The sequence below is a fragment of the Cornus florida genome, unplaced genomic scaffold (assembly GCF_030987335.1).
Source record: "Cornus florida cultivar Cherokee Brave unplaced genomic scaffold, ASM3098733v1 CherokeeBrave_3.0.0_Hap2_Chr02, whole genome shotgun sequence".
NCBI lineage: Eukaryota > Viridiplantae > Streptophyta > Magnoliopsida > Cornales > Cornaceae > Cornus > Cornus florida.
The window spans coordinates 64,212,537-64,224,461 of NW_026775572.1; the positions used below are offsets into that span (position 1 = coordinate 64,212,537).

The 11,925-nt window shown below is 35.3% G+C and overlaps 1 protein-coding gene across 1 annotated transcript; it reads right to left on the reverse strand.

The window, feature by feature from the left end:
• Positions 1–7,280: 7,280 nt before the first annotated feature.
• LOC132295156 (aspartyl protease AED3-like) lies at positions 7,281–11,389 on the reverse strand. The gene is made up of 3 exons (XM_059793292.1): positions 10,647–11,389; positions 8,369–8,843; positions 7,281–7,857 (listed from the first exon to the last, which is right to left on the reverse strand). The coding sequence occupies exons 1-3, from the start codon at positions 11,106–11,108 to the stop codon at positions 7,502–7,504; spliced, it is 1,293 nt and encodes a 430-aa protein (XP_059649275.1). The 5' UTR covers positions 11,109–11,389; the 3' UTR covers positions 7,281–7,501.
• Positions 11,390–11,925: the final 536 nt, after the last annotated feature.

The window sequence follows — 11,925 nt, forward strand, 5'->3', positions numbered from 1 at the left end:
GTACACTTACTCAAGCAACTCCGTATTCTCTTGTCTATAGCGTAGAAGTGGTTTTTCCATTGGAACAACAGATCCCTTTGTTAAGGATAGCCATACAAGTAGGTCTTACAAGTAAAGAAAATGTCATCTTACGTCTTCAAGAACTGGAAGCATTGGATGGGAAGAGATTAGAAGCTCAACAACAGCTAGAGTGTTATCAAGCTTGACTTTCTAAAGCGTTCAATAAGAAAGTTCAACCTCGGTCATTTCAAGTTCGAGACTTAGTATTAGCTGTTCGTAGACCGATTATCATGAATCGCAAGGGAAATAAATTTGTATCCAAATAGGATGGACCATATGTTGTTCGCGAAGTTTATACTAACGGCACATTTCTCATTATTGATGAAGACAGAGTAAGAGTGGGGCGCATTAATGGCAAATTCCTAAAACGCTACTACCCATAAAGACTATGCTCCTGATTGTATGAGCTTAAACTGCACTATACTCCTAATCGTATGAGCTTAAACGCAGAGCTAAAACTGTGTACAACCCCAAAAAAAAAAAAGGTTATTTTCTACCGAACTACATCATTGACTTGATCCTTGTAAGGGTACGTAGGCAGCTTAGAGGTTTGTTCCAAGTTCAGTCATACATGAAAAATAATAATAATAATAATAATAAAAAAAATTTGTATATTCTTGGCCCGCAAAAGTATAAACTGTGAACGGCGAAACCAATAAACAAGACAACATCTTTGTTAAAAAATAGAGATAATAAATCATTTGTTTTATTGCTGAGATTCAAAGTTACAACTTTTGGAGTTGCATAAAAAAAAAAGAAAAAAAAAAAAGACGATGATGATCAATATTAAAATTCGATAGCGATGATTTCGTCACGTTCTTGCCGTAATATCTCTTCTAGTTGCTTCACTGATTCAAGATTGTGATTAGAGATGACGTTAGCTTCTTCCACTATTTTTCGATCTTCCCAAAGTTTGGTGACGACTTCCTTCTTCTGAGATAAATGTGCATCCGTCGTCGATATGAGGACTTTAAGCCCCTGAGTCTCTTCCCTGGCTTGTTGCAACTCTTTCACTAACCTGGATTCTTTAACTTCGGCTTCACTCAAACTAAACCGAAGTGATTGTATACGCTTAGCACCATTATCTTCTATAGACCTAGCATTGGTGAGCTGTGTATCAATACTGGCTAATTGTTGGGATTGAGAGTCTGAAGTCATCATACAAGCATAGGAAGAAGATGTAGCAACATAATTGGCCGCATTATTTGTATATGAGTTAATTCGCCTCTTCAAAGCTGAATGGTCTCTAGGGAGTTTTACGAGTCCCTCATAAAGTGTTTGAAGTTTAGGTGCTAGAGACGATATTTTGTCGGTAGGAGTATCGCGTATGATACCCTTTATGAAATCAATAAAGAATAAAGCAGCACAGTGATGAACATCAAGAACAATCTCTTCCGCATTGAAAATTGACATTTCGAAGTGGGCAATATGATGCAAGGGTGGACCCTGTTCTCTTATAGGCAAGTAAGGGATAGCCATATGATCTATACCAACCTTTTCAACCGCCTTCATAGTTTGACTAGTCACTTCAGCAACCCCCAAAACATTCGATTGTTGAATAGCTTTGCTTATTTGTAGTGAAACCTCTGTATTTTTTCCCATCGCAGTTGCCAACGCTAAAGCAGACGGACCATAAATAGATTCTTCACTACATGTTGGGTTAACAACAAAGACGACATCTTCCCCGAGAAATCCCTCGTTGCCTTTTGTCTATTAAGAAAAGAAAGTGATGGTAAATCATGGAAAAAAAAAATAATAATAATAATAAAAAATACCTGTATAGGTTGTGAACTGCTAAGTACCCCAGTAAAAAATTGATCAAGAGGAGTGGGTGGAATTTTAATTTGTTGGTAGATGTAATAGATCTCCTTTGGATTGATGAATTTTTAAATAAAAATTCACTCTTATTGATTTTAATCATGAATTATTATGGATGAATAATATGAGTCACGTACCAGATTTTAGTATAAGACAAGGGTTCTTGTGTTAGAAATTCTGGAGCGTGACAGTTTGGTAAGTAGGGATCTTGCTGAGCTTTTGAGCTCACTCCATTCTTATCATTTCATGTACTTGATGGTGGTAGAGTTGGCATTGAAGGCCAGAAAGAATTGGAGTTGTTATTTTTTATGTGAAGACCGAGTCTTCTTTTTTCCTTTTTTGATTTTTCGTCATTCATTTTATTTATTTATTTATTCTTTTTCAGCGTTGCCTCATGGTTTTGTTGCGCCTGAGGTAGGCTTTAGTATTCGAAATTGATTTCCAACACCATGTGCATTGCATTATTCTGTCTTTTATTACCCGCGTATGTCTTAATTTCGTAGGAAATGCATGCTCGTTTATTTATATTTTTTCAGGGGTATGGATGCATGGTTTCTTCGGAAACATTTTTGTTTTACGGAGTACTTTGTGTAATTATTTTTTAAAGATATTTTGCTTTAGGGACTTTTGTGTAAATATTATTTTGGATATTTTGTGGAGGGAATAACTTGCAAATAAGGGAAAAAAGAGACGAGTGGCACTCTCCCATTGGACCATTTGTTAACTTACCATTAAATACACTTAGAAGCCTACGATGGTGACAAGTGTAAAGCTAGAATCAAACCTTGTGAGGAGGCCTAGATTAGTGACAAGTGGAGGGTTGTTGTGTGTGTGTGTGTGTGTATGTGAGGTAGTATTGGTGTATGTGTGTTTGGCTAACAAAGCCTTTAGTTAGTGAAGAAAGATGTGAAACTTCATCTTCCTCACTTAACCACCATTGAAGGACTTAGAAACCCTACCCACCATTTATCAATTTTGAACCTCTTCCCTTGAGCTTTAAGTCTTCCACTTTGAAGACAAAAGCTCCCTCTTTTCCTCCTCCACAACACCTTTTCTTGTTTTCACCATTTGCCCTTGTTTGCTTTTGATTCTAGAGAGACAATCCTCTAGTGAGGTAGAGAATGTCATATGTTTATACTCTTAGTGTTTTATGTGTTTTTGGAGTTGATATATATTGCTTACAAGTTAAATTTCAAATGTTAGGGTTGTATATAGATGTGTATAATATGAAATTAACTTAGGGTTGTGTTTTATATAAGGCTTGTACTTGATCTTTAACTTGTGTTAAGCTTACTCCATTTAGTGATGTTTTGAAATCTTGTGATTTTAATTGTGTAATTATTAAGTTCCTATATTGTTGTGGTTAATGATTTCATTATGTAATTGATATTATGTTGATGTTTAAATCATGGATTTGAAACTCATTTTGTAATTGCATGAATAAACTTCTTGTGTTGACAACATTATTATAGCTTAGTGGATTTCACATCGTAATCTTGTTATATAAATTGCCATTGTAGATTGAGGACTTAGGGCATGATTTATGTGAATCCCTATTTGGTTGTGCATGGAAGGTGGAAAAGTACATTGTATACTTAGTATATTTGTGGTATATGTTGTTAATTTTGGAAAATTGGGACGTCATTGTCTTGACTATGGTTAGAGTATGACTCTAATATGGGAGATACAAGTTATCCCCACATGTGCGCATTAGGGTAGTTCCTGGAAGGCTAGTAACCCAAAATAGCTATTATGCATTTGATTTTATCCGGCGTGATGTCCAAGTATATCCATATTGTTGATTTCGCATTTCGTTTCAAGTTGATAATACTAAATTGTTGTAACTTGTTGTTGGCTTTGTCGATTCTGATTTTGTTTGATTGTGATACCTATTGTGGATTATGTTTAAAAGGTTTCAAAGGTAGCTTTAGGATGTTTCCTTAGCTTCACATTGAATTTAGACGCTAGGTGGCATGATCCACGTGTATACGTTTATATTAACTTGCAAAACTGTTAAAACTTTAGCTTATACGGATGTGCATTATCCTATGTAGTAACTTGTTTAATCACCCTAGTTGATATGTGGTTTTTCAGGTAAAGAAGTGCTATTTTTAGATGCACATCATCCCTAGTATGTTGTGGACTTGTGTCATGGACACACATACCTTTTGAATGCATGCAAAATGTTTAGCATGCTTATTTTGATGTAGCTTTGTAAATTATGGACCTTTGGAACATGATTTTTGGTATTTGACATGTAATGAGGTTATAAGCCATTGTAGCACATTTCAATATGTATATTACGTTTGTTGGCATGGTCGTAAAGTCACACAACTCTAAATTTAGGTCTTGGAGCTATCTCTTGGAAATTTACGCGTTTTTGTGCCAAATTGTGTAGTCAATTATGCTTCACACATTTCTATTGAATTTCCATATTGTGGATGCTTGTATGAGCCTTTGGGATGTTTTAAATTATGTTTTGGGATTCTCGGGATGCATGTGTAGGTTTTGATTTGGACCGAGCCATTTTTGTATACTCTGCAACAACAAATTTTTGCTGTTATTTGGTGCATCGGTCGGCTGATGAAGGTTGTTAACTGGCTGATAACCCATTTTTGGCATTCCAGTGAGTATGCAATTCTCGTAGGCCGTTTCGACTGGCTGAATATGGGGGTTCGACCGGTTGAACATCCAATTTCGGTCGGCTGATGATGTAAGTTCGACCGACTGACCCTCCTTGAGACTTAGCTTCATTTCAGTTTCTAGGATAGCTTTGTTGTGCAGACTTTGAACAGCCATATCTCACTTATTTCTTATCCAAATTAGGTCATTCTTGAGTCCATTTTCAAGAGATTTGAGTCAGCTTTCCAATTGTACCAACAATATACATAAACTCTAACCGTAGTTAGAGTTATGATTGTTCTAGTGAAATAGGGTCACGATATCTCTTAACCAGAGAATGCTGTTTTGTGCCATCTATTCCGTTAGGGTCTAGAACTTTGTCAAATGTTCATATATGATTAGTATATTATATATTATCCTTGTTTACTCTCTTTTTGATCACCTTAACCACATAGGTCGATGTGATCTCTTGCTTCCGTTTTTGTTCCCTTTTCGAGTCTCGTTACTTCTAGGAAGTCTCTTTGTCGTCTTAGGGATGGTATTCATCTCTAGAGACCTCCTCTCTTTCTTACTTTCGCGTTTAAGACTCGTTATCGGGTTACTCGCTGACGCACTGGGTTCTTCGAAATTCGGATCGTCACATTTTATTTTATTTTATTTTCATCAGAGTATAGATTATTTTCATCAGAGTATAGAGGATTTGATGTATTTATTTTGAGATAAATATTGTATTATATATATTTATACTTATAGAAAGAAAGACGATTTGTTGGATCACACCGATGTTTGAGTTTTAATATGAGATGTATATGTATTCGAGTTTTTGGGGTGTGACAGAATGGTATAAGAGCTTGACCTAGCCATGACCATTGGGCTAAAGGTGCCTTTAGTATGTGGGCGAGTAGACGTACAACCCAGCCACATGTATGTAGATATAAGCACTTTACCTTTCCCTTACCTAGGCGATGTGGGATTATGCACCCGTAGCTCACCCAGTGTAGTAACGTGTTAGTGTCTTGCACTCGCCCATTTCACACCTTGAGGTAAAGCTCAAGAGTAAAATCATGCGGGCTTAGGTCTAAAGAAGACAATATCATACCATGTGGTGGAGTGGGTCACTACAAATAGTATCAAAGCCTGACCCAGCCGGAAGTGTGTTGACGGGGACGTCGAGCTTCCAAGGGGGGTGGATTGTAATGACCCTATAGACGGGTGTGTCATGGGCGGGTGCGAGACATTGGCAGGCTATCACACTAGGCGAGTTACGGGTGCACAATCCCACATCGCCTAGGTAAAGGAAAGGTGAAGTGTTTATATGTGGTGGTATTATTTCCAAATGGTATGAAACCTTTTGGAGTAAAGCTTAAGAGTAAAACTGCGTAAGCTCAGGTTCAAAACGGACAATATCATGTGATGGAGTGAGTCGTTATAGAGTATTTAACTTAATATTTACATTAAGAGTTTATATGCGCACTAATTGTTTGATACATGTCTTTAAACTCAATAATGACGTTTTCTGTGACATTTGCACCACGAATATGTTACACATCAATAATGTGCAAATGATTATTTTAATGGGTAGTTGAAATGCATACATGGTTGCTTGAAGCAATTTCATAGTCTACTAGCTTGATTATGCATATAATTGACTATTTTATTTAGTAGAGCGCATGATTATGAAATGAAATGGCATTTGCTAAATCAACCTACCCATCAAGTTAATTAAGCTCACTATTATACATTCCTCATTACGAGAGAGTTTTACACTTAACCCACTTAAGAAGAGCATTTATCATTAATACATATTTTTCTCTAAAGGAAAGAAAGTTTTAATTTCTATTCATTGTCCATGTAGAGATATAGTTTGTACTCTCTATATTGTGCTCATTGCAAAAGTGTTTTTATTTAACTCTTGAAAGTCTAAAATAAATTTCTGTTTAGAAGGGAGAGACAAGTATTAGAAGCTTATAGAAGTTAAACTGAGAAAGTTCCATAGTTTCCCAATTATCATATTCACCACCCTTATAGGGTCAATCCTTGAGCAGCAGGTTTGTTTTGTATTTTTTAAATATACAATAAAATCCAGTTAGTGTTGTGGTTGAATCCTACTTTTAGGAGTTGCCCACTTTAATGTAACTCTTTTGATTAAAAGGTTTGTTTTGTATTATTTAAATATACAAAAATAAAATATGTTTATAAATAAATAAAAAAAAAATCTTATACTTTTATACTAGTAAAGATTCAGGCCTATTTGGTTTGTTATTTTTAAAATTGTTGTTAAGAACTCAAAAAATGCAAAACTATTTCGAGAGAATTATAAAAGTTAATCATCTGAATATATATTTTTTATAACTGAATTTTATTTTATGAAAACTGAATCAAACGGAATTTTTGTATAATTTTTTAATTTTTAATTATCTAAATTAAAAAACAGTTTTTAAAGGTATAAACCAACAATACAGAATTGTTGGTGTGTGAAATACTAATATTAATAGCTTTCATAAGTGGTTAATTAGTGCTCTAATTATCTTGATTTGACCTCACTTCGATTTAACAAATACAAAAAGGAAAATGCAAAGCCATGACATCGATTACCACCTATGAAAAGTAATTTAACTTTAAAAACAAATAATTATAGGGGACAAATGAAACAGATAATCCACTCACTGACTGCAATACAAAACCACACAATACTTCAATGGATATGTTTAATTGCGAACTACTTTTTCTAACAATATTAATAAATTTAAATAGAATGTCATAAGGCAAGTCACTCAACAAGTCACAACGCTATCAGATTTTTATTTTTTTAAAAAAAGTTAGGAGTTCAGCCTCGATGAAGAAGGCTACTAATACCAACTAAAAAACAAACTATAACAACTCACCAGACAAATCAACCAAATTACTAAAACACAAAACATCATAAAACACTCCACCATTACAACTTCTTACTAAAACCATAGCATAGAACTCATGGAAGTTAAGGACAAATCAAAAGAAATTAGGAGCATCGTTCGCGGGCCACGCCAAGCCTCGAATTGGGCACGTCGTAGAGCACCCTGTGGTTCTGTTGTTGCCAATTTGCTATAACATTCAGCACCGAGTTAACGTTGTCCGGGGCTGCTGCCATGGCCAGGCAGGTGGTGCTGCCAGAACTGCTGTGGATCAAGAAGTTGTCCAATGGCAGCGTCACATTCATGCCGGTGAACATGAACGTTATCGTTGGCACTTTGACCGAGACTGTGTAACAAGTGTCGAAGCCGCCTAGAGATGTGATTGTTGCATTGCCAAGCCTTGCTCGGAATGCATCTCTTAGTGCAATGTAGGCTGGTTGGACTAGTCTGGTGTAAACAGTGCCTAATTCCCAAAAGAAAAACAAAAAACAAAAATAATAAATAAATAAACATAATAAAGGATGATAATTTGATCTATGGTTGATATTTTCAAAAAATAAAACATCGTAATCTAAATTTTCATATTCTCTATGTATTTGAGGCGTTAGTTCATGACTGATGTCAAAAAGCCTTCTTTAAGGTTAGTTAGATCCTATTTGATTATTCAATTCTTTCTGCGCCTAATCTTAAATACATTAAACATTTATTTAATTAAATTTGACAACTCAATTTGAATATCACAAGAAAATAAAAACTACTACTTAAAATGAGATAAAATTTTAAATGAAATGGATACTGAAAATTTTCAGGAATATTAAAAGAAAAAATTTAATTTTCAATTATCATTTAAAAACTTTAGCCTTAAAATTTTACTCTTAAAAGATTCAGTACTTAATTTTCAGTTTTATCAAATAACAGCTTTATTTTTTTCAAAACTATATACCATTTATTTTTCTTGTTTGAAAAAAATGTACCAGAATCAAATATGGTGCCGGCACCGGTGGCTGAATTGAAGGCCAAGGCGCTGGGCGGGATGTTGACGACTCGACTGCCAACCATTATTCCGATCATGTTGACATAGTAAAGGGATGGTCTTCTAGGGCTACTCAACAACTGGGTATACTTGATCGTCTTGGGCTGCCCAACGGGCCCTAGCCGAAGGGACCCAGAAAAGTTTAGGGCCTTGTAACTGGGCAAACAGTAGGAGAATGTGGACATATAGAGACTTTGGGTCTGGGATAATAGTGACATTGGGCCCCTACCCAGGCCCAAAAGTCCCTGCGGCGGCACGGAACTGCCGGTGGCTGTTTGGATGCAACCAAAGGCATATCCAGGGATGGCGTCCGTGGCAAGGGTCATGGTGTCCTGAGACAGTTTTGCTGCTATGGTTGAGCCACCATATGTCATGTTGAAGTTGCATACACTGCCTCCACATGTGGGGTTGGGTACCTAAAAATTTCACCAAAGGCGCATGTTAGTAAAATCCCTTGATAATATATAAAATTTTAACTTGCTCTCCATGCATGATTATGTAAAAATTGGCTAAAATTGTTGACCATTTTAGGTGTTAGTGAACGAAAATATGATAAATTTAGAATTAATTTCATTTACCTTTCTTGAGGTTTGTCTATATTTCATATAGATCTACTATGTGTTTCATAATTCCACTTATCTCATCTGTTAGTGATTTTTTTCTCGTTCTGCCCATAGTATGTTGTTATTTCGAATAAGAATGGCGAAAATGTTTAGACTAGAAAACATTTGTTATATAAACCACAATCTTAGGGAGGTAAATGGAATTATGAAATATAGAGGGGTCTATATGAGATATTGACAAATTCCAAAAAAGATAAGTAGAATTAACTCATAAATTTATTAGATAATTCTCCATGTGGTACAATCCACCCTCCTATATATTAAGAAAAATGAACTCATCAAGGTTCAATAAAAATTACTCCGTACAAAATATCTCGAATGATTTTGATTAAACTAAATCACCAAGTGAAATATTGTTTTAGAATTATCTAACAATTTTTTATTTTTATTTTTATTTTTTATTTTTATTTTAAATCTCACTCCTAAAAGAACAAAATAAATAAATTAAAAATAATTAAGTATGACAAGAGCCTTCTTTAATGTGAAATTGTTTCAAGTTTCAAAATAGAAGTAAAATGAGCATGCGAAGGTGGAGGGAGCTTCCAAATCTTCGTCTGGTAAAAACAGTGGGTGTGTGTTTTTTTTGTGCCTAAGGTGAATAAAAACAAAAAAATATTGTCTCCATCCAATTATTGAGGATTTAGAAGTCTAATGTGCCCGTGACCCCTGTCTCATTCTTTGGAAAATGACTGGCACAGATTGCATATACACACATATATTTATATACATAAATTTCACCAAGCGCATGTTAGTAAAATCCCTTAATAATATATAAAATTTTAACTTGCTCTCCCTCCGTACATGATTATGTAAAAATTGGCTAAAATTGTTGACCATTTTAAGTGTTACTGAACTAAAATATGATATATTTAGAATTAATTTCACTTACCCTTGAAGTTTGTCTATTTCTCACATAGATTTACTATGTGTTTCAAAATCTCACTTACCCTTCTTTTAGTAACTTTTTTATTATTCTTTTGGGCATTAAAATGGCAAAAATGTTCACAAGGAGAAATCTATTATATAAACCAAAACCTTAAGGGGTAAGTGAAATTATGAAATATGGAGCGGTCTATATAGAATATTGACAAATCTCAAAAATGATAAGTAGAATTAACCTATAAACTTATTAAATAGTTCTCCATGTGGTATAATCCACCAATAGTACTCCTATTAAGAAAAATGAACTCATCAAGGTTCAATAAAATTACAAAACAACTCCAATGATTTTGATTAAACTAAATCACCAAGTGAAATATTGTTTTAGAATTATCTAATAATTTATTTATTTATTTATTTTTTTCAAATCTCACGCCTAAAGAACAAAATAAATAAATTAAAAATAAATAAGTTTCAAAATATGCGAAGGTGGAGGGAGCTTCCAAATCTTCGTCTAATAAAAAAATGGGTGTGTGTGTGTTTTTTTTTTAAAAGGTTAATAAAAACAAAATTTTTTTGTCTCCATCAAATTATTGAGGATTGAGAAGTCTAATGTGCCCGTGACCCATGTCTCATTCTTGGGAAAATGACTGGCACAGATTGCATATACATATACATATATTTATATACATATATATATTCAAGTAGTGTTCACACCTGTTTGCACTGAGCAGCATCACAACCAAGGGTAATGAAAGTGGTAGAACTAGTCGAATCAAACACGGTAGAGGAGCACCCTACGCACCCGGTGCAAGGTATCCAAGCGGCATCATTGCTAGTATCCACAGCCATGAGCATGGTTTGAGCTGGTGTCCCAATCTTAGCCCTCACAATGTACGTCGGGCTCTGCAGAATCGACCGGCCTGAAGCTATCGGCACCACCGACTTCTTGGCCACGAGGCTCGACAAGTATTGCAGCCTCCATTGGTCCTTTGACTCCATTTGAAGCACACTCTCTTCCCATGAGAGCGGCGTTGACGGCCGGAATGGGGAGCAAGGGCTGTGGACATGGAGCACTTGGAGGGTTGAGCCACGGTCTGGTTTGTCACACTTGGGGTTGAGCCCTTGGGCTAGCGAGAAGAAGAGTAGGGTTAACAGAGGAGAGAGTGAGGTGGTCATGGTAATGGATGCTTGGTGAAACAAGTTAGGGTTTTGGATGGTTTAGTGGAAGAGTGTGTGTATATATGTGTATATATATAGTAGTGTGCACTTGTATAGTGGGGACTGGGGAATGTAGAGTATTGTAGTGAGTGGGTAGTCTGTTAACAGACTGTATTCCATTTGCTTTTGTATGTATGATAGCCTCTCACGTGTCCCCCTATCCATTCATGATATGGATGGTATTGCTTGCACTTCTTAGTTCCATGTGTGTGCACTAATCAAAACCCTTCTGAGTACCGTGTACTCTGCGGTATTTCACAACAAAGAACAAAATGTCACATCATTTATTTATCAAAATAATGCAATTTTGGTGAACAAATTGTAGAATAAATGACGAACAAAATATATTGGAGATAATTTTGATCCTTAATGTTGCGTTCCGTAAGAAAGAAGTATAAAGAGAAAATAAGGAAGAAGAAACGAATTCTTTTATTCGGTAGATATGATACAAGAAAAGAAAAAAAAAATAGGAAGAATGATCCATCCTCTTTCTTTTACAAATTTTTATTCGCCCATCTCATCCATCTCCTCGTCTCTACCTTCCATCTTACCCAACATACCATAAATAAAAGTGGAGAGAGATGGTCCATTTCCAAGAAGAGAAATGATTTATTTTTGGAATGATGGATGTGACTTTGCAAATTTACCTTTGGTCCCGGCCACAAATAAAAACCAAACCTTACTTCTACGTAAAGTAAAAAGACAGCTAGCGTTCAAATAACATTGGTCAAACGACAGTTTTGCAAATAACATTATTGGCTCTGGCTATTGAATC

Bases quoted from the DNA above. Each gene is read 5' to 3' on its own strand.
- LOC132295156 (XM_059793292.1), bottom strand. From the start codon at position 11,108: ATGACCACCTCACTCTCTCCTCTGTTAACCCTACTCTTCTTCTCGCTA. The intron at 8,844-10,646 runs GTGTGAACACTA...TGAAATTTTTAG, and splicing joins ATGCTGCTCAGTGCAAACAG to GTACCCAACCCCACATGTGG. The intron at 7,858-8,368 runs GTACATTTTTTT...TTTGGGAATTAG, and splicing joins CGGCACCATATTTGATTCTG to GCACTGTTTACACCAGACTA.